General features: G+C 47.7%; 1 protein-coding gene across 6 annotated transcripts in view; it reads left to right on the top strand.

The window, feature by feature from the left end:
- ERI3 (ERI1 exoribonuclease family member 3) overlaps window positions 1-27,860 on the top strand; it is a gene marked incomplete at both ends in the record, with an annotated part of 123,041 nt that overhangs the window by 25,773 nt on the left and 69,408 nt on the right. For all 6 annotated transcript variants that reach the window (XM_084242912.1, XM_084242911.1, XM_084242910.1 and 3 more), the window contains 3 exons: window positions 4,987-5,103; window positions 11,394-11,453; window positions 15,774-15,865. In XM_084242912.1, the coding sequence (XP_084099038.1) occupies window positions 4,987-5,103; window positions 11,394-11,453; window positions 15,774-15,865 (269 nt within the window). The remainder of the gene's footprint in view (window positions 1-4,986; window positions 5,104-11,393; window positions 11,454-15,773; window positions 15,866-27,860) is intronic.

The raw sequence follows: 27,860 nt of genomic DNA, 5'->3' as shown, positions 1-27,860 counted from the left end.
TCCTAGTTGAGCAATTAGAAAGCAGTTGTGTTTAAAAGCTCTGCTCCAACTTAAACCTCTGGTCACTTAAAAAGGTAAAGAATATTGGGGAATATAAAAATAAAATAAATTTTAAAAAAAGTAAAGAATATTTACTTGGCGCCTCTTTTTTTCTTTTTTTAATCTTTCTTCCACTTTAAAAAAAAAAAAAAACCCACACATCAGAATTTGTAGCTGGCATTTTATTGAGGAAGATAACAGGTATAATAGGTTTGGAACCATAGATACTTTAAAAAAATTCAAGTTCTGAGACTTTGTCCTTAGTTATCAAGTTTGGACCAGTGCTATTCCACCATCAGCAGACCAGCCTTTTGAGTTTATGATGCTCCACCTGTGGACAACCTAGCCTGCAGGGGCTTGTGGATGTTGTTGGGTGACCAGGCATACCAGTTTCAGCATGGAAGACTCTGTGTTCCCAGAAAACAGGGTCCCAGACAAACAGAAAGCATGGGGGTGGGGAGTGAGTATAGCTCTGAGGGATGAGAGGTAGTGGACCTGGTGGAAAGTGCACTGGAGTGTTCTACTCCTGGATTCGAATCCTGGCTCTACCTTATCATGTTTGTCCCCTTAGGCAGATCACTTCACTTTCATGGCCCTATGGAGAGCTCTGTGAAAGTGGTGTCTTCTGTTAGAGCCATGTGCTTGGCTTCTATCTAGCCATGTATGAAGCCCTTCATGGTTATTGAACAGAAGTTGAGAAAGTGAGGTCTGTGTGCTAGGAAGGAGCTGGGTGTTGGAGATGCAACCTAAAGTCTCCTGCTTCTGGCCCTCCCTCAGCTCAGAGGCCAGAGCAGGGTCACCACAGCCCTAGTGGGGGCTTTTCAGTAGCAGCCCTCCAGGACTCTGCCTGGAGAATGTGCATTCATTGCTCTTGTAATTTGAGAGCAGCTCCTCTTCCTAGGAGTTAGAAGACCAAGCTCCCTGAGGATAACCTTCCAGACTAAAAAAATCAGATCTTTCTTGACCCTTCAGATACGGAAAGCCGCTAGTCCTACTCTCTTTAAGTATCATTTTCCCCATTTGGAGTCCTAACTCTGCCTCATATTGCCTCATATTGAGCAAGTGACAACTTCTTTGGGAACTTTATCTGTAAAATAGGAATAGTAATGATTCCCACCTTGTGTGTTATTAGGAGATTCAGTGAGATCATCCCTACTGAGCATTTATCAGAGTGTCATATCACGTAGAAAACAATAAATAGAAGGAATGAAATGACTCCATTTTCTGTGTGTCTCCTAGAATGTTGAGGTGAACTCCTTTCTCCCTCACAGGTGAGAAAGGAGCCATATCTCATTATATTTGTCTCTGGGTCTACACCCAGCCCCTGCTGACAAATAGTAGGTGCTTAATAGTATTGGTTTATGACCTCATAATGATGATGTGACCCATCTTCCAGGATTAATAAGGGTAATATAAGGAAATGTGTTTGAAAATACATTGTAAACTGAAAAGCATAGTAGTTGGTATGTTCCTCCACTAAGATCTTTATCATAGTGCGTTGTTCATTATTTGTTCAATTATCTTTTCTGCCCACTTCTCCAAAGCAGAGACTACATCTTATCTCTGAATCCCACTCTAGCACCTAATGATGTCCTATACTAGAAAGAGTCTCAGATAATTTAATTGAATGTAAATAGCAGACCAAAGTAAGAAATTGTAAAACTGTTAGTGGGGGTGAAGAAGAGGACTGGTACATACAAACTGATTCTTCTCTCTTCCTGGTGATACCTTTATACAAGCCAACCCTCAACTATCCCTAAAAACTGTTCCTAAGAAAACATCTTCCCAGGGGAGTGATAAAATTAAGGGAAGGGAAAAGAGGGGGCATGGATAACAATTCCCTTCCTGAGCAACTGGCCCTAGACACATCTTTATAAGCTCCTGCATTGATATTACTGTGATCAACCCACAGCTTTGGGGTTACCGCTGTGATAATTATCAGCCAAAAACTGTTGAAGTGTTTGGCATAGCCCAAGTGCCCAGGCTGAAGAGTGATTCCAACTTAGTACAGATTGGGCCTGCCCTTCCATAAATGTACCTTTGGTGGTCTGTATTTTGAAGTTCTGGCCACAGCTGGGCTAAATGGAAAGGCACGAAGTCCCTAAGTGAGATTCTCTCTGCTCTGGTTCCCCAGAGGGTCTTCTATCAGCAGCTCCTCTTCTGCATCCTCAGTGGCTCATGTGAATATGCCAGCGTCAAGCTCATTGTCGACAACAGCTGCTGATGGTGTGGAGGAAGGGTTCCTGCAAAGTCGTATTCTGAGACTGTTCCTTGAAAGTCCCTTTTTGTGGTCTTGGGGAGGAGGCCTGGCTGATGGGCCAGCAGTCTTGGAGAGGTATGTTTATGATAGGCCAGTCTGCTGTGTGCTGGGCTTTGGGCCCCTGGCCATTTCAGGAATTTATACCTCTTTCTGCATGGAGCTGAAGCTGGCTTGTGCCCACTGGCTGGGAAGGTGACACTGAGTGTGAGTTCTTAGGTTGACTTCATAGTTCTAAGTTGAGGAAGCCAGCAGCAGCGGGAAAGTTTGAATACTGAATTTCAGTGGGGAAACCTAAGACTAAGTTTTCAGAGAACCTACAGGGGTTGCTGACTCTGTGCTGGTCAGAGTGGGAGCTGAAGCGCTTAGTATTGTATAATAAATACTAATGAAATTCTAGATCTATAATAACATTTCAGATATCTAAAACAAACCATGTGCTTGTAAAAAAGTGGAAAGAGATCAACTTTAAGTCATAAATTCTTGGTAATAGAGGGTTTTTTTCTATTTACATTTGATAGATATTTTTGTTTCCAGAGGAATGTCAACTCCTAATTTCATAATGTATCATGGGCTTAAGAAAATTGAATTTAATAAAAGCCAGAGATGAATGGCATCCTTAAAGGTCCCAACACTTGTCTTTATTAGCAGGACAAACTGCAGGTCTCCAAACACTGCTTCTCCCCAAATGAAAGTTTAAATGAAAAGTACAGTTGTGTCACAGGTTAAATTTCATTGTGGGCCCAGCTAACATTGTTAGTGAAGAGCTAGCTGTATTTGTTTCCTTAGACACCACGGCAGCCTAACTCACCGGCTGTGGAGCTCTTTCTGTTGGGGAAGTGTTTCTTCTACTTAGTGGGAGAGGAAGGATAGAGCGGCAGATTTGCTCCACCTCAGGGTTAGCTCTTGGGAATCTTGGATGTTTGATTTTCAGGGAGATCAATGTATACTTTGTGTGTGAGTGCCTCAGCTTTATTTTTTCGGAGCAAAATTCTCCTTTGGCTGGCCTTGTTGGTAGTGCCTTGCGGGGAATGAGAGACCCAGGGAACTGAGGGGTAAATACCCACCTCCCTTTGCCTGAAAGGAGAGGTATCACCTAGTCTAAGGAGCCCCCTCCACCTCAGCCTTGCAGCTTTTCTGCCCTTCTCTCAGGGTTTCTGTCAGCTTCAGTCTTTGGGGATCAACCCAGAACCTTTGAATTTCTCTGGCATGAAATCTGACTGCCTTCATTTGCTCTTGAGGCCTCTGTGATGTGTTGGATTGAAATAGATGCCCTAAAACCAAGCGCAATAGTAGCAGGTATGTTTTTGGGGGGAAAGGACACCTGGCTGCCCTGGGAAATCAAGGACATTGGCTCTTTCTCCTTTTGTCTTCCTGCTGTCTTCCCAGTCCAGATGGGGGTCAACAGCTTTTGTGTTGCTGCTCCAGGCTACCCCTGGAGAAACCAGTTTGCCTTGATTTTAATGGTACTGGAAACATCCTCTCTGGAACGGGGCCTGGGGTAGGAATGCCACTGGAGCTAACTGTTGGGGCCACTGAGTGGGCAAAGCCCCCCTTCTCTCTCTGCAGTGGAGGCCTTTTCCACATGCTAATTTTACTCGGAGGATTTTGCTTTTATTTATTTTTTTTATTATTTCCTATTTGTCTCTTCCAGATGTTTTCAGGGCAGTTTTTTTGTGTTGTAAACTAATTCCATTCATGTTTTAAAAATTTATGAAAGCGCTAATAAAAATGTCAAAGTGGTAAAAATGTTAGCTTTTCCTCTGCTTTGATTAAATTTTGCAAACTGTTTTTGAATATTAAAAAGCAATAATTTTTTTTATTCTCTCTCCTCGCTTTCCCTCTTCTCTCTGGTGCGCGTGTGCTCTCTCCTGCCCTCTCCCCCCTCTGGTGCGTTCCTCCCTTCCCAGGAGCGATGTATGAGGCATGCTGCACAGCCAGCGTTCTGCAAGCCTGTTTGCACACCAGGACCTTGGTGCTGTGCATCTCTATTAAATAACGGAGACAAATTAATCTTAGAGACACCAAACAAATTGTCACTCCTCCTCCTTCTCTTCCATTACGTTCCAGTGGACTGGGAAGGGCTGGCTAAGCGGTGGGGGGGGGGGGGGACTGGCTGGGGGAGGGCGTGCTGCCTGAAAGGAAGGTGGGAGGCTCTAGCTCCTATTACTCTTACTCAGTTTTCTCTCTCTCTTTAGTATCTCCTTTGGCTTTGTTTATTATTTATTTATCTTTTTTTTTTTTTTTTCTGAAATGAAGAAACTCATTGGTTCCATTTAAACTTCATTTGCTGAAATCTGCTTTGGTCTTAGGGCTGGAGACACAGACCTATTCCAGGGCAGGAACCTGGGCAAGGGGAAGGGAGAGAGGTACTTTAGGGACTTGAGTGAGTAGGCTTCTGCTGGAGAACTGGTTGGGAAAACTGGGAGAGATTGTGTTGCTGCCTTCCTTCCCTTCTCCAGAGACAATGGGGATGGAGCGTGTGTCCAGTCCCTGGAAGCTTTGAGGATATATTTAACAATGGGAGGGGTAGGATAGTGGCTAAACTGGCAGCATCTCACTCAGTCTTGGGTTTGTCCTGGCAGGAGCTAATGAGTCCAAAACAATCCCTCATTCTTGACTCTGAGTTACTCTCTAAAATGTCTGGTTAAAAAACATGTTCTGTCTTTTCTCTATCTTTGCCATTCTAGGAAATTATTGAGTTCCCCATCCTGAAGCTAAATGGCCAGACCATGGAAATTGAGTCTACCTTTCACATGTACGTCCAGCCTGTAGTCCATCCACAGCTTACTCCCTTCTGTACAGAGGTAAGGGTCCTGGACCTGGGCAGCAAGGGCTGCTGGGACTGGAGCTTTTGGATCATTGGTGCTTCATCCATGCCACTTAGGGAAGGCTTAGGTCTTATTTTTGGACTCAGCTTTTTACGAAGTTTGACATTCTGCTTGGGCCACTATGGCCCTCGGGGGGCTGCAGAGATCAGTGGCACAATCTGTTCCAGGTTTCCTCAACATTTTACCTCCCTTATAATCTCTGCCCTTCCAAGTGACTAGGCATTTGGGGATACTTGTGGGGTTAATTTCTTTCCAGTTCCATTTCTCTTAGGGCTTCTTTCACAAGAGGTAAAATCTCAGGGATAGGGAAAGGGAGGTTATGGCTTAGCTTAGGTTATGGTTATGGCTTAGCTTTCTGGCAATGTTTCTCTGTTTTTTGAGCAATGTGGCCCTTCATGAAGCATCAGTTGAGCTGTGGGAAGCTTACTCCATCACCAAGGAAAGACAAGGGCAGTGCAAAGTGCAGGATGAGGATAGCCTGGCCAATGCTGAAACGGCCTCCTCTGTATCTTAGGCTGCTGCTGTACTTGGTTACCTTGGCATCAGTTTGGTGTTGGCCCCATTTTGCAGGCTGTAAAACTGGGATCTGCTGATATTTTAATGTTTGCTAAAGGCTCTCAAGATCCATTGACAAAGAGGAGGAGCCCCTCGGCGTTCTGACTCTCAGGATTCCATGGAGTTGCCTTCTGTGGCCTCTTTCCCCATGGTGTGTCATGTCGTGCTCTCCTCCATGGAAACATGGGTCAAACATGTGTGGCAGCAGAAGTGATGGGAAAGCATGAGTATTTCTGGACTCTTAAGAATTTGGGGCTTAAGATTCTTTGTGCCATCATTTAAAGATGTACTTTGTACATGTGAGTGAAATAAGAAAGAAGTTCTTGAGTAATCCATAAACAATATCCTTGCCGTGGAGGAGGCTGGGGATAGGCCTACCTGCCACTGCCTGGAGAGCTCAATAGCTCCGAGGCTGACTTAGGCCAGATGTGAAGTCTCAAGCACTGCTCCGGGGTTTGCTGCCTGACCCAGGTGGCCTTTTATTACAGGCAGTCAGTCTAGTCTCTTCTGGTGCTTGTTCCAATGAATGATTTTGAAGTTCTTGCTCCCTCTAGGGTCCACTGTCCTGACAGCGTGTCCTTCCCACCCCACCCCCTCCCCAGCCCATACCCCTCTCCTGTGAATTACCTATACCACCAGGGGGCGCTAATCTGCCCCTTTTGCACTTTTTGAAAAATCACCATTTTTAATGATAAAAAACCCCTTCCTTATGGGAAGGGAAGGAAGACTTTCTTTAAACCAGCCAGTTACCTGAGCCGTGCACTTGCCTGGAAGTGTAATATCCTCTTTTTTCCTCTCCTCTTTGGGGGAGTCCCAGTTTCAGCAATGTTGCCTGGTGTAGACAGGCAGGCCCAAGTTTTGGAAGGTCACAGCCTGTGTTGGTACAGAACTGAGCACTGTTGGAACTTGGCCCTGGGCAGGAGTAGATGCTTGAGAGTCTTGGGAAAACAGATGATTTTCAGAGCAGGGCTACTATTTTTTTTTTGGGGGGGGTGAGGTGGGGGGGTGGAGGAGGAGTTGGGATTGTTAGACTGATGAAAGTTATATTTCATTTTTCTAGAAAGTTTTACCTGAGGACATACATACATAATTTGGGGGCTTGTAGACATGGTGGTGTTGCATTCTTGTTTTGAAGCCTGTTCTGTGGGCAGAGTCTACTGTTTTATCTCAGGCTTCCAGAGCTCAAAATTCTCCCTGACCTGGACCCCTCCTTTCTGTCCAGCCTCTTGTCTCCCTGCTTCATCCCCACCTTGCTTCCCTTTCCTGGAGGCTGCCCTCTTCCAATCCACCTCTGCATACAAGGGGCCTTCGGCCTGTACACCGATCCTACTCGCCTCCCTCAGACCCCTGCCTGTCCTGTAGGACTCTGCGTAGCGTCACCTTCTCTGGGAAGCCTGTCCTGAGCCCCCGGATGGGTTGTGCCCAACCTCACGTAGCACTGATCAAAAACATTGTATTGTAATTATATCTTTATTTCCCCACTAGACTGTGAGTTCCTTGTGGGAAGAAACTAGCTCTAATCCAACTCTGTCCATCATTAGGGCCTGGTACCAAGCAAACCCTTAATATGCTCTCCTTATGTGGATGAATATTCTCAAAGAGTTATTCAGCCACACCTTGCCTCCCCCACCCTAACTCAACTACAGACTTACTCTTAAGTTAGTGAAGTCTTTTTTGGAAAACCTCAGATCATTAAATGTTGCCTATTTCCATAGCAGATGGAATTGTAGACAGACACATGGACACAGAATGTAGGACATTGTTCTGAGGCCTCATCCAACCTTGCAATAGCTGTCTGTAGGGGTAAAGGGTGGGAGTCACCCAACCAGAGAAATCGTTCATTAGTAAATGTGAGGAACAACCCCAAACCTCCAGATTGCACCTAAGCAACTCCTTTGGTAGAACTTTTTCTCTTGCACAAAATAGTTCCTAAGAACCCTGGGCTCTGTGTGCAGCTGTCACACATGTAAGCACATGTTTATGTGGGGAGATAGACAGGCTCAGTGCTGGGCAGTAGAAAGAAGAATCTGCCTTGAGTGAGTCTGTAGCCCACACACTGACACTTATTTTTACTGCTCTGTATAATGAACATGTTATTTGCCTTCTTGAGTCCTTTCTTGGTTCCAGTTGATAGTCTGCCTCGATATATGGTTCTGACAGGGACCAGATGGGGTGTGTTTCATTCCCTCCCAGGCCCTTTCCCTGCCACCTTTAGACTCTCCTCCGACTCATCAGATCTCTGTCCTTAACAGCTGGGCTGCTGCACAGTCCCTGACCATGTGCAGTCTTTTTTTTAATTGTTGTTGTCATTGAAAAAAAAAACAAACAAACCTAGAAAAATACCCATTTTGCTAAATGCCAGTAAAGGGCTTTGTCTTGCACCTGTACTTATAAAGGGTGAGATTTATTGGTCTCTTTGTCTGAGGAGAAAGAGTGGGTCTGATTATCAGATTGCACACCAGAGACAAGTGCTTATGTAATCAACAAACTGTCTTGGTGTCAGAATACGATTGTGTTGGAGATAAACTGTGAAAGGAGAAAGCGCTGGATGCTGACGTGCTATTGGCACTGACTGTCCTGGGCTGCTTCCTGTAGTCGCTCGTGTTTATGATGAAGCCAGTTCGTTCCCGGACAAAGCCCTTGTGTGGGTAGGGAATCTCAGTAGCCAGCCACGTTATCAGTCAGGGTCAAAAGCCTCTCGCCTTGTGGTTTCCGAGTCTGGAGAAGCGGGAGTTAATCTGTAATCCCTCAGTGAAAGGAGCCACAGAGCACACATTAATTCTTCCTCTCACCTCTCCTGCTTTAAGTGGTTAAGGTCTCTGAGCTCTGTTTAGCCTGTGAGCTCTGGTTCTCAGCTCAATAATACTTGGCTTTGCTGTAGTACCTTTCATTGTGAGGATGTGAAAGCTTTTTACAAACATATATTAACCCAAGTGGGAATGACTTAAACTGCAACATGAAGGATTTAAGTTAGATTTAAGGTGGAACTTCCCAGAATTTATTAAATTTTCACTCTTCCTCACAGGTTCTTGGATAAGTCTCATGGGTGTCCTCCAGTTGTCAGTATCAGATACAGGGACAAACTTATTAAATTTCACCCCCTCTTCATCCAGTGCCTTGACAGAGCTGATAAAATTTGGTCCATCCTTGGTGGGATTAATGCAGCAGAGTGAGGCCTCCCCGTGGAAGACTGCCTCTTAGTTGAATTGTTATCTCAAGCCCCTGTGTCTCTGAGGCTTGAGTTTAAGTCTGTTGGGAATGTCCACAGTTATCCATGTCTCACTGGACTCCAGGAGGTCTGGGAAGATGGAGAGAATGGGAGTGGGAGCTGAGCTCACCAGGTTCCTTCCAGGTTGATGATTCTAGATTGCTATCTAGATTGTGGAGAGGAGTATGAGAAAGCCCTGAGATCCCAGACCCCAGGGTATGAAGGGGTAGCCCTAGACCATAGACAGAGATCCAGGCAGTGCCCAGGTTTTCCATTTTGGTGGAGTGATTATCTCTCCTCAGAGTAATTTTCCTCAGGCCCAGAGTATGTGCTTGTGGATTACGCAGGTGTTGACCTAAGTTCCATCTCCCAGAAGGGAGGATTCTTGGCAAAGGTGCCATTGATTTCCTGTGAGGGTGCCTTTGGGTATTTGGCTCCTCTGAATGGCCTTTGGTGGAGTCAAGAGAAGTAGACCAGTCAGCGTACTTCCACACAGACCCTGGAGCTTTCCACGAAGTAAGAATGGCTGTGGGCCCTCTTTTCTAGAATAGTCCTTACCCCATTTCCACACTTGGCAAATTTGACTCAGCCCTGGAAGAACTAAACAGGAGAGAAACTGGGCCAGATAGGGCAGTAGAGGGTGCATGAGCGGTAGTCAGTCATCTGGATGTTGGACCTGGAATTGGCAGCAAATTTCTCCAGACTCTGGCTCCTGCGCGCCCAGGACAAAACACAGGGTGACTGCCTGCTTCGGTTGTGCCTCTGGAAGACGAACAGGCATGGCTGCTGACTGGCCGTGGGAGGGGGTGCCACGAGGACAGGGCCTTCATGTTTTTCTTCATTACTGGAGCCTTCATTCCTCAAATGGGGCTGGTGCATTCTGGGCTGTACATGAATAAGTTGTTGACTAAATGAAAGGAAGAGTCCTTAACTCTCCAGGAGAAAAGCTGCTGACCTAGGACTCTTCCCTGTCTCTCTGCCCCAGCCCTCAGTGGACTGTCTTTTCTTCTCTTTAGCTCAGGCCCTCCCTCTGCTGGGCAGTTCCTTGGTCTCCCAAGCAAGGAAAGGGTATGGAGGTGCCAGCTGGGTGGGCATGCTGTGGGTTAAAGCCTTGCGAAACAACAGTGTAGTTAATCTTTCTAATTTATTTTCCTTTTAGACCATGGGAAGTCTGTAGGCAGCAGCTGTTACCCAATTAAAATACAGATTAATATAAAAACAGTTTCTGGAATATAAAATAGAGTGGCTGTGTCCTTACACTTCCTTAAAATACCACCTAATAATGACTTGATGAACTACAGAAACCCACCTAGAGGAACTCAGCATTCTTAAAATGAAAATTTCTTCCCTAAAAGGTGTGTATTACCATTCTATGTAAGTCACTATGAGAAAATAATCTTCCCTCTTAGAGCCTCCGGTTTCTGTGAGTTGGGTATTTGGTATTCATTAAATGTAATTATAGTTTAATTGGAGTTTAATCCTCCACACCCCCCCCCCCACTTAAAAAAAAAGTTCCAAGCAAGCCTGAGAAGCTACTCTTTCTGGAAGTAGCCAGGGGTGTGGCAGGTGTGGTGTTTTCCAGCAGGGTCCAAGTCTGTGAACGGAGCCTCCCTTTGCAGATCCTTGAGGCAGTTCATCCCTGGTCTATGCTTGAGGGATATTTTCATTTCAAAACCAAATGAAACAAAGCAAAGCAACACATTTGTTTGAACCTAGGCCTGACCTGGGTGGAACATAGGCCTGTGAATCAGAGATTTTCTAGACCAGATCCCTAGATCAAGTCCTCACTTAACGTGGTCACTAGATCCTTGGAAACTACAACAGTAAGTGAAATGACTTAAACCATGTCTAAGAATAATGTTTCACTCAGCGAGGACCAGAATCCTTTTCTTCTTTTCAGCATTATAATGAAGCCACATCTTCCAAGGACCTGCTGCCCATCAGCCTTTTTGTCTGAGTTTCTCCCTCGGTTAACAGGGCTTCTGTTTCCCGCATGGCTACTTGGCATTGAGGGCCCAGAGATGCAGAGTGAAGGGTGGACACCTTCACTAGAAGTGCTGGCCATCAAGACTGAGAGCAGGGGTAGACTTGAAACCATGCTAGCCTGTCCTGGGAGTATTCCTGAGTGCTGCGGGAACCCTGTGAAGCCTGAGGTGAATTTACTTTAGAGTGTAATTTGTGCGGGAGTTACTGAGCCTATTGAATACAAATGACATGCAAATTTATTTTATTTTTTGCAAAATGAAACCTGAAACAGGTTTGAGGTATACCCATAGTCAGTTTATAGATATGTACCCCTATGTCAGGGCAGGTGGTCATGGGAGAAGTTCACATTGTGGCCTGGGACTTTATTCCCAAGGTTGCAGCAGGTCCTGAACTGAAAGCAGTGCAGGGCAGAGGTTCACAAAAAGAGAAGCACAGGAAGGGAAGGGAAGGATCCAGTTCAGCATTGAGACCCTGTGCGCTGGATTTCCACCCATCTACTACCTCTCTTTCCTTCCAGCTCACCGGGATTATTCAAGCCATGGTGGATGGTCAGCCACGCCTGCAGCAAGTGCTGGAGGTAGGTTGAATGACCTTTAATTCCTGACCTATAACCCCTTCCTGCTGCCTTTCTCTCCCTCCCCTCCTGAGAATGTAGCCATGTAATTTGACTATGATTATGGCTTGATTAGAATAACATTTGCTGTCACATCAGTGACATGCTGTTGAGAGTATTGAACCATTGATCTGTCATCTCCAGCTGTTCCCGTCAGGGTTACTGACAAGATGTCCGAGTGTTGCCAGGAGTGAGGCAGAGGCCCCCACCCCCACTGGCCCATGGCCCTGTGCTGGCCAGCTCCAGGGAAGGCCTGCCCTGGGTGGCTTGGGGAGCAGGGGAAAAGCTGCTGCACTGTGGGACTAGCCCTGGGGACTGGAGGTGTTTTTGTTTAGCTTTAGTGTTGGCTTCCTGTGGCATATGAGCACTTCATTAACTCACCCAGAACTCCCCATCGATGGCTTTTGTTTGCTGTCAGCTCCTCCAGGAGTGCGACTGGGCCTGGCTGCCCCAGTGCAGCCTGCCTTGGGATGTTTTGTGCCTGTCAGGGGTGCAGGGGCTGCAGTGGGTAATGATTCCTAATCAGAATAATTACAACAATTGCCTATGTGAGGGAATCAAATTAAAGGCTTTAGAACCCTTGGCAGAGGCCACATTTCTAGGATGTTTTCCTGAGGGAGCTGGAAAAGGTTAAGATGCTGTTTCTTATGTTCCATCCTGAGGGAAAAAGGAAGGGTGTGCTTGGCCTCAGCTTGTCTCCCTCCCTTCCTGGCCTGGGGCTTTTTAGAAAGGGAGAAGGTCCCCCCTCCCATTTCTCTCTAGGGGAGGGGAGAAAAGAAAAAGTCTGTGGGCCTCCTTAGGTACTTTATTCTTAAGACTAGAAAACCCAAGATTCTACCCCCATCAATGCACTGGAGAAGACAGAGTAACTGGAGCCAGCAGGACACATCTGTATGGCAAGCAGTGGGCCTCGAATAAAGAAGAGGAAGGGAGAACTCATTCTTTATCCCAGAGGCCTATCCCCCAGGGGAGAGAAATGTAGACTGAATTTCCTGGGGCTGCTTAGGGTCGAACCAGGGCCAAAGAGTGAGGTTCAGCCTCCCCCAGTGGGAGTGTGTAAACCAGGCTTTGTCACCAGCCACGCTCTGTGACCTGACAGGCTGGATAAGGACAGGTTTGGGGATCCTCGATAGATTAGGAGAAGCTAGGATGGGCTCTGAGGTGTCTCCCAGCCCCACTGACCCTGTTTGAAGAGGAGTTTACTCCTGTGACTCAGGGGACTCCTATGAGATCAAACTATAGGAGAAAGAGGGGGCCCACCTTCCCTGTGTCCAGTCAGAGCCTGGCCCCTAAGGGAGACCAGAGGACTGACAGCTTTTCCCTGGCATGTCTCTGGGAGGAAGATACTTGCTGTGGTCAACATGAAATCAGAGCTGTTGAGGCTTGGGGGGTTCCTCAGTGGAACAGGGGAGATGTGGTCCTCAGTCCTTTTCAGCAGTGATCACCTCCCCACAAGATCATGCCTGTTGCCAAGGATCTCCTTCTCCAGAGAAGAAGCACAAGAAGTGCCAGGGCAGAGTCCCCATTCCTGCTGCAGGGAAGTGACATGCCCAGGCTGCTATAAAATCACCGCCAACCAGCACAGAGGGTAGTTTGGTGTGCTGGCAGTTCCACTGTCCTCTGTCAGTCTACAGGAAGAAGAGCAAGACTAGGAAGGCTCCTAGGCTGGCTCCTTCAGACAGTGGCAGCAATGAAAGCACCCTGAATCCAAACGAATGGGAAACCATCCCATTTACACATTTTGGATTTTAAGGAAAAGTTGCCTTTAGGCAGCTTCAGCTGCCCTCAGGCCAGCACTGATACAGGGTGCTGCTTTCCCCTGCTTCAGCAAACTTGCTGGGTGAAGAAGGAAGGTTGCTGCCATTAGCCTAAGTAGAGTCCATGGGCTCTGCTTTGTTCCATGAGCCCCAAGTTGGTAAAAAGCTAAAAAGCTAACTTCTTGTCCTAATTGAGACCATGAGGTGTGGCCAGCTCAGGCTGTTTCCCTGACTCACTTGTTCTAAGCAGGGCTCAGGCTGGGCTCCTTCAGTAGGTGGGAGGGCTGGCCCAGCTGATTGGGGTTCGTCTTGGTGGTTCCTCCAGACCTTTATCCATTCAAGCAGAGAAGGCATTTCTCTGACGTGATTCCAGCTGTGGTGTTACTTCCTCAGCCAGGCTCTTAGTGAAGGGGGCTCACTAAATACCCACCCCAGCAGTGAGAGGCCTGGGCCACCAGCTTGCAAGGCCCCTAGCGAGTATAGATGTTTCTCATGGTGGAGGCCTGCTCGGCTGAGTGTTGCCTCCTGACAGCCCTGTCCTGTTCTCTCTTAGGACTACTGTGCAGGAGTTGGGGTACTGGGGAACCCCCATAGCAGGTGGGACACTTACCTTGGAGATATAAGGCCACAGAGCCAAAACTGAGGGAGATAAACTATTTGAGGGGGCTCCAGGTTTGCTTTAATACTTTTGTTATGTAAAGTCAGAGTTATTTTCTGTAGGTGACCCTGGGGAAAAGGATGTGTGTGGGGCTGCGGAAGTGTCTAGGGGGTGAGAGAGGGAGTGTGCAAGCCATGGAACCAGATAGGAGTGTTCTTGGCCCTTCAGAATGGGCCAGCCTTCCAGGATCTCTGAGATATCCAGGGAACCAGGCTACACTTGCTAGAAGTAATCTTACTTCAAGATTTCCACATGCTCCCCATTATCTCCTGAGCACACAAGACCCTTCGCCATCAGATCTAACCTAGTCTCCCAGCTTCATTTCCTGTTCCTCCTTTATATATCCTATGGGCTGTGGTCACACTCCTCACTATTCATGTTTCAATAAACCAGCAGATATTTATTGAGAGGATAATAGCTGGGTTAGGGGTTAAGACAGTGAATAAGACAGCGTCCCTGCCTTCATGGTGCTTATAATCTGGTGGTCACGTCATTGCTTCTCAAATGCAGAATAGTTGTTGCTGTGGTTTTACCTCAAGTAGTAAAACATGGTATCTTTCCCTTTGTTCCACCCTGTCAAGCATACCCAAACACCTGGTCCTTGATGCAGTTATCTTTTTGATGCCTTTCTGACTCCTTTCCACATAAAAGGTAGAACTAGTGGTTTCCTCATCTTGTCCTAGAGCATCCTGGTCACTGTTCCATTGCTGTATCTTTTATCTTGTGCTGTGATGATCTGCCGCTCTCCTTTTCTTAGTCTACTGTCTATTTTGAGTTAGGCACTTAATGCATTATCACTGTTAATTCTCAAAACAGCCCTGTAAGGTTAGTCATCCTGCCTCATTTTGTGGATGAAGGAAACTGAAGTTCAGAGGGGTTAAATGACTTTTAAACGACTTCCCATCAGTGACACAGCCAGGACATGGAAGAGCCAAGGTTAGAACCCAGATGTGTCTGACTTTCAATCCTGCATTTCTAACTGCTCCGCAATGCAGCCTCTCAAAATAACCCTCCCGCATGAGCGGGGCAATGGTGAGCTACTGCACTCCCGCCCCAGCCTGGAATCTTCTGAAAACTAGGCAGTGCTTCAGGAATTCTTTCTGAGAACTCTCTCATTATATACTGACTTCAGTATCTGTACTTCCATGTACAGACTGTAACATTGGAAGTAAGACTGGCCAAAGAGCGGAAGAGGTGGAAAGGCTTAGAATGTATTTAGGAACAGTTTCTTTCCGTGTCTAGGAACTGAGCTCAGTTTTCAAAAGATTCCTCTGAATTTTAATCCTCAGCCATGAGAGGAGAAATACAAATCTGGGGCCAGAGTATGAGCTTTTAGCAACTGGGGTCAAGATGGCCCCTGCAAGGGAGCCTCTTCTGCTAAACTCATGGTGAAAACTATCTTCTTTTGAGGCATAAACAAATTCATAAATTTGGCTCGTAAGCATTTGGGTGGGGGTGAGTAGGGGTATAAATGAGCCTGTGGACTGGAGTCCCTGTGTGGCACATCCTTCAGCCTGTTGTCATGACCCAGGACAACCTGTGTCCTTGTTTAAGGACCAGAGACATTTGGGCTAACCTCCTGGGATCTGTACTTAGCTCTCTGGGGTGGGATGCCAGGCAGTGGGGGAGTGGAGAGGCTCCCTCCCTGACCCCCATATTTGGGCTTGCGGGGTCTTCCCATAGGGATTGCCCTCAAAGTGCTACCGTAGCTCTGAACCAAGGCTGAGAGCCCAGCGTAGAGCCATGACTGCTCTACAATTTTCTTCTGCTCTGATTACAAGCAGTCTATCTGCATTTCACTGCTGTGGCTCTTCACAGACTCGGGGAAAAAAAGGAAAATCTCATCTCTTCTTCTTATGTACTTTTCAGAAAGTCCATGAGTGGATGGCGAAGGAAGGCCTCTTAGATCCAAACGTCAAGTCAATTTTTGTCACCTGTGGAGACTGGGACTTAAAAGTCATGTGAGTATGAGAAGGACCACGTTGCTGGCAGGACTTGGAGTCTGTGGGACCTGGTCTTGCCTTTCACAGACTGACATGTCCAAGCCCAAGTGTAGCTGGATCACAAACTGACATGTCCAAGCCCTAAGATTGGCCACACCCAATCTTTGTGTTGGCCAGGGAGGGAAGAGGCGGTGAGTCCGGCCTTCTGCCTCTGGAGCAGGGAGTTGACAAGTCAAGGACCCTGCAGGAATTGCTGCCTTGCCTGGTGTTCCTGCCCAGAATAGCCCTTCCAGCTCTGGGGTGCCATGTTTTTGCTCTGGAAAGAAAGAGTTGAAACCTTTTTTTTTTCCCCAACCAAATTCATAGTGTTTACTATTTTAAGGGCTTTAGAAAGAGTAACTTATTTAATAACCCTAAGTATTATTATTATTCCTGTTTATAAATAAAGAAATTAAAGCACAGAGAATCTAAGTGACTTGCTTAAGAACACACAGAATCAGTTGCCCAGCTGGCTGGCTCGAGGATCCTTTTTCTTAACCATTGTGCTATGGTTCCCTCTTATCTGGGACACAAGGCCCCCATGATCCAACTGAGAACCCAGTACTGAGATGAAAGAGGCCTGCTTCTAAGAAGCTGCCCAATTTCACCCTCCTTCTCTTTACTCCTTTGCCCCCACCACTTCTCCTTTGTCTCCTGATGCAGCCCGGGTTGTGGGAGACAGAACTGGCTCCTTTGCCGCTTGTCTATCTATGGATACCTGGCTTCAGACAGCCCCCAGGGAACCAAATGGGGGTAGAGGTGGTGGGGGAACTGTTTGCTGAGGACTGATAGAATCAATACCTCTGTATTCTTTGTGACTGAAGGCAGCAGCAAGCTGTGTGTGTGTGTGTGTGTGTGTGTGTGTGTGTGTGTGTGTGTGTGTGTGTGTGTAAGCTTTTGAGCTTAGGGTGGGACACTGGTGGGAGGCAAGGAGTAGTGGCTCTGAGAGTGACGTTTCCTACCAAAGCAGAAATTATCTTCTTAACAAGGTCATTTCTATGCCTTTTGGAGACGGGGCACTGAGGTGAAATTATGCACCCAGGCGGGCGTCAAACCTGGGCATGTGACTCTCTAGGTGGGATGGGAGGAGGAGCAAGCCCAGATGGCTTAGATACTCACACACCTCATCTCCACATCCCTAGATCATGTGCACACACTGACTGCACACCTCTAGGTTTGCACACCCAGCTCCCAGAGCTCCAGAAGGTCTCTGTTACCAGATGACACTCATTTGTCAGGAAAATGATACCAGCTGGACCAGAAGGGAATATGAATGAGAAGGATTCCATGGAGTAGGTGAAGAGGAGGAAGACTGTTGCTCTTGTTTATGGTATCTTGGGCAGCTATGAGTGTTTGCAGCAGAAAAGGCATTTCCGCAGCGCTCTGCAGTTTTTAGGGTGAGATAGGGTTCAGGCTGATACCCAGTGTGCTGGGGCTCATGGCCCCAGTTGCCTCCAATAGCCTCCCAGAACCGCCACCATTCCAGTGGCTTTCTCTCTTTGGCATGTTCATGTCTTAGATACCGGCTCTTCAGAGTCTCTGTAATGTGAGCGGCCTACGCATATGTGGATATGTGAAAAGTTTTCCTGTGTGTGAGGTCAGGGTCTACCTGACTGGACCTCTAACCTGAAGTTGGCCTGCCTGTGGACGGAGAGGGAATAACAGAGGGTGGCATCCTCTCTGAGGCGGGCCTCTTCTGGCCTACAACATCAGTTTAGCCCTTGGCTCGTGGGCCCTAGACAGATTTTGGTGACTCAAGAGGCTGCTTCACATCTTCATGAGAAATGATGTAATCAAGAAGGGCAATTGGGTTGTAAAATTCAAGCTAAGATAAAAAGAAATCAAATTTTAATGAGCACATGCCATGTCTCATCCAGTCCTCCTGACTTTCTCCGGTAGGAGGTGGTATCTCTGTTTTACAGATGGGAAAAAAAAATAAAACTGAGGCTCAAATAGGCTTAATAAAGATTCATAGCCAGACAGAACTGAATTCTAATACCATGTAGCTTCTAATAGAGATGGGTCAAGCAGCTTGTGGTGCTGGTTTGGGCTTGCATTGGGGAGGCCAGTGAAGCTCTGAAAAAGAATGTGCAGGAAGGAAGCAGATGTCAGGTGCAGGGGCTGGGGGAGGAGAGCTCTGTAGCTGCCTTTAGAAGCAGGACTCCGCATAACTGCTGGGAAGGCTCTTAATTAAATGTGTAACAAAATAAAAACAGCCAGAGAGGAAACCTAAGTAGTGCCGCGTGACAGCGCACAGCTTAGCAGTGTTCCTGGAACCTCTCGTCAGGGCCATCAGCTTTTTATGCGCCTGGTAAAGGCTGCTGATGAGCCCGACTAGGGTGATGGTAAATTGACACCCATAACCTGTTAGTGTGTGGCTTACTTCTTCCTTTGACATCTATTTTCAGATTTAAGTCTAAGGAGCTCAGCAAATATTTTCATTTCCCTACCCTAATTTCCCGGGGCCACAACTCCTCACTGCTGTCCTTCCCCTCTCCCAGACCCCATCCCCCGACCAGCTTCACATCACTTTGGTTGGAAAGGGCCTGATTAGTGAGGCACTGAGAAATGGGAACTGAAGTGGCAGCGGAAATCCCACTGGAGAAAAGAAATCTGCTCTCATCCTGACAAAATCATTTTTTGTCCATCTTTTGTCAAAGCCCGGTGAGTTTATACTCCAGGTTTACATCAGCTTTGATACTATAGTTACAGATTCTGCTAAAGTAGGTTTAAAATTAGTGGGTGCGGATTTAATTTTCCTTCTAAACTTATTTAAGAAATGCCATTCGTTGTGGCTTGGCTCTTGGTCAGCTTGCCTTCCCTACCTGGCCTACCTCTCCTTTGTCTTATCTGGTGTTTCCTTTTGGGGAAAGTTCCTTTTGGGGGTGGGTGTTCTTTTTTTTTTTTTTTTTAAAGATTTATTTATTTATTTATACAAGCACCGGGTACAGTCAGAAGCACAGGAGGGTGAGAGAATTCACCAGAGCGGGGAACAGAACAGGCAGACTGATGAAGAAATACACTGCTGAGGGGAGCAGCAGGCGGCAGGAGGGGTCTGGCGCCATGTGGGACCCTCGCCCGGCGACCAGGGATTGAACCAGCACTGCAGAGGCTGCGGGCAGCTTCGCAAGCCAGTGCTCAACTGCTGAGCCACCAGAGGAGGGGGAGGCCCTGGGGGTGGGTATTCTTTTAGTTTTCTCTCTTCTCTGTTTACCCAGGCCAGAATGACTATAAGGGTTTCCCCTTTGGCATGGTGGAAGGGTAGGGTTGGTCCAGAGTAAAGAGACACCTGCTCAGGTGCCAGAGATTTTAACCTGTAGTTTGACGGTCCAAGTTTGCCAACTGAACAGCACGGCATGACTAAGAAGCTAGTACCTTTCTCAGTGGCCTCTGGGTTTAAAAGTGGACAAATCGAGAAGATGGAGTTTGAGGTGGGGTGGTTGAGGGGTAGGGAAGAGTTGACATGGGGAGAATCTGCCTCTCAGTGTGGTCTGGGAAGAGGCCCTTTGGAGCTGGTCAGGATAAACAATGCTCTGGTGGGACCAAGTCAGATATGTTGAGAAGACCCTCATCTCTCTCAGCCTCAGGTTTTCTCAGATCCAACCAGAAGTTGAGCCTGTGAATGTGGGCTGCCGTCCTCTGGAGATGTGCAAACCACACTCCTCTGTTGTTGCTGTGAGCTGTGGACTTGGAGCACTTCAGATCATAAGGCACTTGCTTGGTTTACCCTATTTACTGTTTGGCTGGGGTTGGGGGGCACACACTCATTGGGAACTACTGAGGGTATCCTGGAGGGCTGCAGTAATGCACCAAGAGTACTGAAGAACAGAGGCTGCCACCTGGAGAAAAGCCCATAGGGAGGGAGCCAGACACCTGGTATTTGAGGGGTGCGGATGATGAAGAAAGGGTGACTGGTGACATAACCATGGGTGGGGGTGGCAGGTCAGACTGGGTGCTCTTGGCAGCATTCAACAAGGCTGACCACTTTCATCCTTGAAACACTCTTTACTTTCCTTCTATCCCCTGTTTCTCTGATTTTTCCTTCACAGTCTCTTTTGCAGATGCTTTTTTTTTTTAAAAGATTTATTTATTTATTTATGCAAGCACTGGGTACAGTAAGAAGCGCAGGAGGGTGAGAGAATTCACCAGAGCCAGAGCAGAGAGCAGAACAGGCAGACTGACAAAGTACACTGCTGAGGGGAGCAGCGGGCGGCAGGAGAGGTCTGCGCACCATGTGGGACCCTCGCCCGGCGGCCGGGGATCGAACCAGTGCTGCAGAGGCTGCGGGCAGCTTCGCAACCCGGCGCTCAACCGCTGCACCACTGGGGAGACCCTGCAGATGCTTCTTTCCTTCCTTTTTTCCTTAAATTTGGTACCTTTTAAATGTTGGTGTTTCTTCAATCTCTTCTATCTTTTCATTCTGCACACTCACACTAACCAGTGACCTCATCTTTTACAACATTGCTTCAGTTATCCTGTATATGCCAATGTCTTCCAATCTTTTACTCCAACTGAGAAACAGGAGCTAACATGGCAGCAGATTTCCCACTGGAGAAAAGAAATCTGCTATCTGAACTCCAAGCCTTCCTATCCAGCTATCTGTTCTACGTCTACACCTACACCTACACGTCCACAGGCCTCTTAAAGTTCCATTGCTACCTTTTCCCAATATCTTGGCCTCCAAAGTTCTCTTCAGTAGTAACTGGTACCATCTACTCGTGTAGCTCTGTCAAGAACCTGAGAATCATCCTTGATTCCTTTCTTTAGCTATACTCAATTAATTGCCATGTCCTGATGATTCTTCTTCCTAGAGAGTTCTCAAAGTCACTGCCTTCTTTCCACCCCTACTACCATTGCCCTGGTTAGGATTACCATGTTCTCCTTGAATACTACATAAGTCTTCTTAACAAGTCTCTTACTCCAGTCTTACTTCTTCAGATCCATTCTCCTAACTGAAGCCTTGACACATTCAGGGCTTCCCTTCAGCCCTCAGGGCACTATCAAACTGTTCATTGACACTCAGATGTTCTAGTTGACCAGTTTCTAAGCAACCTTCTTAATCTCTTTCTCGGTGTCATCCTGTGTGTTTCTGAAGCAGGTGTACATATTCATACTTAAAACTATATTGTAGCTGCCTCTGTTGTCTCTTTCACTAGGTTGTGAGCACTGTTGTAACCCTAGGACAAGGTTTAGCTTATAGTAGTTGTTCAATAAATATTTGTTGAATAAATGACAACTGAGTAATGGGATAGGCCTATGGAATCCCTGCTCAGGCAGAATAACAGAGGATCAACAGTGGACTACTTCAGGGAGAATGCAGAAAAAATTTCAGGCCTTCCTGTACCAGCATGAGAGAGAGGGGCTAGAGAACTGTGCTGCTAATGCTAGGAACCTCCCAGTTTTCCTCACTACGAGCCCTGTGTGTTGGACCCCAGTGGTAGACACTGGGTGGGATGGCCCACAGGCAGGGGCCATGGAGGAGAATTTTGGTCCTCAGAGCAGTGAGAAGGGCTTACTCCGAGAGATTTGTGCTTCAGTACCTAGGATTGAGGCCTCTCTGGAAAAGCTGACATCAAATAATAAAGATAGCCAGCATATATTGAGCACTGATCAGTAGTCCTTGCTTGCTATTTTTATATTATTTAGTCCTTACCAGAATCCTATGAAATAAGTTCTTTTTATAAGCTTTAAAAGAAAATGTGGAGGGCCTCCTTGGTGGCGCAGGGGTTTAAAGTCTCAGTGCTATCAAGCTGTCGCCAGCCACTGTGTGGCATGAGCTTGATCCCCAGCCAGGGGATCACATGGCACAGCAGACCTCTCCTGTCTCTCCCACTGCTCCCCTCAGCAGGTTATTTCAGTAGATCTGCCTGTTCTGCTCCCCACTCTGTCTCTGGTGAATCATTTCACCCTCCGCCCCGCACCTCTGGCCAATACCCCAGTTCTCGTATGCATAAGTAAATAAAATAAATTTTTTTTAAAAAAAGAGAATGTGGAAACTGGGGCTCCCAAAGAGGCAAGAAATTTGTCAAGGACATCCAGCCAGTTTATGGCAGGGCAGGGATTAAGCCTAGGCATTCTAGCTCTGGAACACATGTTTAACCCACTGTGCCATCTGACCATCTGCTTGTAGCCCCCTTCATGGCTACACTCCTTGGGATGCGGTAGGAGTGCCATCTTCCCTTGTTTTGTTTGCACTGAGTGGCAGAGCTCTGGATATTCTCTGATACCCTGGATTATTGATGATACCTGGTCTGGTGTTATTTTCATTTTGATACAGGCCATAGTTGTCCAGGAGGTATGGCTTGAGCTGCCTAAAAACCTCCTTGCTGAGCTTCAAATGAATGAATCCTCAGGTCTGTTTTCAGGAAACCACTGCCAGTATTGCTTTGGACACCTCTATCCTCTAGTATGTTTGGAAGTATGTGGGGCATCTCATCATGTCACTAAGCCCTTGAGAGCCTTGTCCCTTGCCCATGGGTGTGCCACTTGGTCCCAGCACCAAACTGCATCACCTTCGATTAGCAGCCTGCTGGGGAAAAGGGCTTGAGGAAGAACTCCCTGGCAGTCCTGACTTGTCTCATTTCCCAATACTTTTATCTGTCACTGCAAGCGCTTGGGCTCCCCTCCTGAACTAATTAAGTTTGCATGTGTTTAGACACATTGCCAAATAGGGCTTAGCAAAGCGGAACTGAGCTACATCTCTTTCTGAGTAGGAAGGAAGGGTGTATGAATGCTCCTCCACCCGGGCCAGGGAGAAGCATGGGTGACATGAAGTGGCTCTGTGTGCAGGTGATTGGCATTCTGCCCTGACCCTCCTGGGGATGCAGCAGCTGGCAAACCTTCCCATTGGCTGGCAGGGGCCAGGTGAGGGCCCACCCTCCAGCTCTCCTAGCAATTTCGGTATTCTAAGACTTCTGAAAGAGAGCAGGAAAGAAAGAGAGAGAGCAGGCTCTAAAGTGTGATTTTTCTCACAAACTCAAGCAAAACCAAATGCTAAATTTAGTGGGATTTGCAGGGAGCATTTTTAGGGTTTTGTGCTGTTTGCTGCCCACCTGACTTACCGAGATCCCAGACCTCAAATGTCCTGTGTGACTGAGAGATCGCGGGGTATCCCCTTTTTAAGTCTGTGAGAAGTACAGTGGGAACTTGTACAACTGAAGTCTCCTCCATTTTGCCTAGAAGAACCCCAGTTCCTCCTCTTCAGAGTCATCATCTCTGTGAGCTGGTGCCAGGGTTGGCAGGGAGGAAGGGGTTATTACACAAATGAGACCAGTATTGTGCAGGATCTCCTCACCCTGGAGGTTTGGGGTTCAGCCTGAAGGATCCCCATTGTGAGCTGTTGGCTGACAGCGTGTTGCCATGTCAGACTGGTGCCTGCCTTTTCCCTAGTGCTGGGTGACCTGTGGTCTGAGATGCCCTGAGTGGGGGTCTTTCTTACAGAAAGGAGGACATCCAGCTGAGGGCCATGGTCAGGGCCTCAGTCCTATAACTCTGAGGCCATGGGTCATCTTCTGGCCATAAAGAGGTTCTTGATGGGCAAGTGTGGCTTGGAGTCAGGCCAGGCTCACAGTGCACGCAAAGTATGTATGTGTGTGGTGGGGGTGGGCAGGGGTTTCTGTAGGTTGTGTAGGAATTCTGGGCCTCAGAGCTGTAGCCCAAGCCCAGAGAGAACGACAGCCAGACCTTCTGCCCTCCCTTCAGCTTCCCTAGAGCCCTCTCGTCAGCAGAGGTGCATCGGGTTAGCCCCAAGAAGGCAGCTTGAGTTGATGGGGTCATGTTTCAGCTGCAGCTAATCCAAGTCACTCGATATAAATCTCACCCTGCTGCCTCTCCCCTCCCTCCCATCCCCAACTCACAGACAGGGAAATGAATCCTGGCCCTCGCCCTGAATACATCATGGCAGGCCTGCCTCTAATGAGAGAGGGCCATTCATTGTGGGGTGAAGCTCCCTGCAGAGCCTGGGATGCCATTAATTAAAGAAGAGCCACCTGAAGCCAGTGGTGCGGTGCAGCCTGCCACGCTCAGATGGAGTGGTGGTGGGGTAGCCTCGTTAGCCTGACAGCTCCTTGGGCCCAGGGTTCTTGGGCTCGGAGGAGCGAGGGTTGCCCCGCCTCCACCTGAGAGCTCACATGCCTCTGGGGCCAGCACACTCACAAATGCCTGTGTGCCCTCCTACACCTGTCCTGGGGCCTAGAACTGGCCGCAAAGGGGCTCCAGATTGTGTGCTGGAGTTATCCATGTCTTCTGTGCAGGCCCTAGGGCAGGGGCAGCTTTCTGTGGCACCCAACTGGTTCCTGGTTCCCCACCGTGTGCTCCCTTCCCCCTCTACCAGGTGGTCTGGGAGCTGTAGATCAACAGACAGCTCACCTGTCCCTCAGAGCCTGAGTTTCAGCAGGTTGGGCTGCTCTGGAAGGACTTTGGGCCTGGAGGTGCCCTGGGGAGAAGCTCTGTTTTCTTGTCAATAAGTATGGCCCCTCCCTGGCAGACAGAGTCTTTGGTGTTCTACTTTCTGGATACTTCAAGGCCAAAGGGCACAACACCTATGGCAGCTTCATCTCCTCACCCCTTGGGAAGGTGTCAGAGCGTCTAGAGCACTTTAGTGAGTATAGGAAGCCCTGTAATAGAGGTTTTGCTCAGTCAAGACCCTGAAAAAGAATAAATTTGCTTAGTATGTGAGATGTTTGTGATGTTGGGGTGCTTTAGCCTGATATAGAGCTGCTGAATGGGTGATTCTTAATGCTTACTTGGTCCTAAGGCCACTGTGACTGCCTGCCTAGGTTCTGGCCCCCCTGACTTATATATAGCACCCCCTTTGACCTCTACTAGGTTTTACCCCGTCTCACTAGCAGGAGGAACTATAGGCAGTGAGACCTTTACCACAGCCCAGTCTTGGGGTAGCTCATCCAGTCTCTGAAGCTCATCACACAAATTAGTCTTGTGTCTGTGGTTCTTTGGGACACCCTCTAGAAGCCTGGGTCTATGCTCTATGGCAGACTCTGACAGATGTGCTGCTTCAGAGAGCCTTGGAAGCAGCTGAGGGCATGGTTGAACATATGGTCCACCTCTGCTTCCTTCTGGCTCTCCTGGTAGAGCACAGAGGCTGCTCAGGGCCTCCCACCTAGACAGGACCTTCTAGGCTTGGGACCTGGACAGCACTCCTTTGTGATGTGGACATTTGGGGACCTTCCCAGGCCTTGGCCGTTGCATGGGTCCCTGGCAGCTAAAGAGTAAAGGCTGGAGTACTTGTTCCCTGAACTCCAAGAAGGAGGAGCCACTGTTACTGCTGGAAAATATTCTTTCCAGTGAGATATTTCTTAGATCTGTGTATTTTGAAACATTTTGTATGACTCTTGAGCACTAGCTTTATTATATATGTGATCCTTTTAGAAGGATCTTATATCTAATAAGCACAATAGGGTACATACAGATGTGAAGTATACAGCCTGATATGCCTTTGTACAAGTATATGACAGAGTCATTGTCACCCAGATTATGATGGAGAACCTTTTCCATTATCCCAGAAAGTTCCCTGTGTCTCTTCCCAACCAGTAATGCCCTCTCTCTGCCAGGTCACTACTGTTCTGACTTCTCTTACTTTTGATTCACTTTCCCTGTTCTTGAATTTCATATCAGTGGACTCATACAGGATTTACTCTTTTGGGAATGACTTCCTTTGCTTACCATAATGTACTAGCGATCCAGCCATATTGAAGGTATCATATAGTTCAGCCTTTTTGTTGCTGTGTAGCGTACAGTTGTATTTCTATTTTGCAGTTTATTCTCCTTTTATTGGATTTTACTACTTTCTCTGATCTTTCAGCACATGTTTGTTGAGTATGTGAATGTTTAATCTGATAAGAGACTCTCTTGGGGCCTATCAACTTGTCCCAATCGCTTCATTCATTCAAACTGAATTCCAGTCAGATGGCCATGTGGTCTTCCCTCTTGCTTCTGGAATCTGTACTCATCTCCCTTTTCTCTGAACTTCTGTGATGGGGAGAAGCTGGCCCAGGCCTGTGGAAGAGGCCTTTCAACCACATTGGCCCATTTATTTTTCAGCTCTAGGTGTTGGGGCTATAGCAATGAACAAGTGAGATAAAATTCCCATAACATCTTGTCTTCGTGAAGTTTACGCTCTAGTGCATGAAGCCAGCACTTCCCCCTGCCTTTTGTACTCTGATACCAGGAAAATCTTTGTCTGGTCCAGATGGTCTACCTTGTGGGATTCTGCAGGAACTAAGTGACAGTGGCCCTTGCTACCTTGATGGGGCCTCTCTCTAGGAACTGTGGGTTTTCGCCCCCCTTTTCTGCTGCTTGCTGCTGCTGGCAGTGAAAGGGTTTCTCAGTAATGCTGCTTCCCTTCCACTATCCAGGTGTCTGATTCCTTCTGTGAGAGAGAATTAATCTCCAACTTTCCATGCCTGTAAGGTGAGTGACCTCTGTTTTGTCAGCGCTTGCCAATCTGTCCTCTAATTCCCAGCCAGTATAATGGAGACATTACTTTGTTCTAAAGCAAACCTCCAGTTCTCCAAGTGTGGATGTGTGCAGATCAGGCACTGAGTGGGAATCTCCTCACAGATGCACAGGCACCTGGAGGCTACAGGGGCTTTGGCACCTGAGCAGTTTTGGTCCTGAAAGGTGGTTGGCAGATTCGAGGAGGGCAGATGCCCTACCGTCATATTCTCCTAACTACCATGCATGCCGGTGGGGCAGCTGCTGCTTTTGTCAGACTCCCAGGAACACATGAGAGTCTGCAAACACCCCCGTGAGGAAGGAGTCAGGGAGCAGGGGTCTTGGAAGATATAAGCCGGGGAACTCAGGCTTTTGCTGGCATGGTGGCCATGACTGCATGATCTGTGGGCTCAGAGGGCTTAACTCTGGAAGGCTTTGGAAAGGGAGGCTGTGTGTGGGTGGGATAAATTCTCAGTGTCCCTGGCTAAAGGGTGACACGACCAGACTTGATAGTTCTGTAAAACTGTTTCTTCCAAAGCCTGCAAGGATGTTGGTTTGGGGAAGAAAGCCAGCCAGCCCAGAGAATCCCGGGAGCCTGACAGGCCTTTTTCTCTGCGATTCTTTCTTGCAGGCAGCCCGAGGCAGCCTGTCTCTTTGTTAACAGAGTGACAGCAATGTGACACCATGGAAATAATTACTAACAAATCACGGTGCTGACTGCAAACAGCTCTCTGTCTTCAGAGGCATGTCAGGGTGCATTAGAGCAGGACTGGAGGCGCGGCACATGTGGGGGGCGAGGCGCAGCCCGCACTCAGTGCGCTCCTCTTCTTCCCCCACCCTGACCCCTCTCTGCTGTGTCTGACTTGTCTTGTTCATGGCCTTTCCCCACAAGGTCAGCTGAGGGCCCAACTGGGTAAGTGGCATGTGGCAAGTCTGCTTCCTCCTGGGGGGATTGGGGGACACCCATCTTTGCTAAGTTAGGACACCCATCTTTGCTAAGAAACACCTGAGTAGTGATGGGACCCAGGAAATTTTCCATTATGGGGCACCCCAAAAGTGGGAGGATGCTCCATTTTTTATTTACTCTCTGCTATTTTGGACCAGCTTCACCTGCCACTGGTTTGGGGTTTGTGGGTGACAGCTGTAGGGGAATCCTTATTTCTCAGCTCTCTTCCACCACAGCCCTGGTCTTTCTTCTGTTGCCATAGTCAATTTTTGGTAAGTCGACTTTGTCCATTCCCTCTTGCTTAGCAGAGTGATTGCCCTGACTGTCAGGGCTATGAATAATGTTCCTGGTGTGTGTGACTGGAGGCAGGCATGTGGGGTGGGGAAGGAGAGGAAGGAGGAGCAGCACTCCAATGGCTCCGCGCCCCCTCCCCTCTCATACAATATTTATCCAGGGATGGGAGTCAGATGCAGCGACCTCAGGGGTCACCCAGTTAAATAGCTTCTGAACCTCCCTGCATTCTAATTGCTGCAGTTGTCCTTTGCTCTGGAGACTTCTCCTCCCCATTGTCTGCTG

This window comes from Talpa europaea, assembly GCF_964194135.1.
Source record: "Talpa europaea genome assembly, chromosome: 9".
NCBI lineage: Eukaryota > Metazoa > Chordata > Mammalia > Eulipotyphla > Talpidae > Talpa > Talpa europaea.
This window is presented reverse-complemented; position numbering and strand designations above follow the sequence as displayed.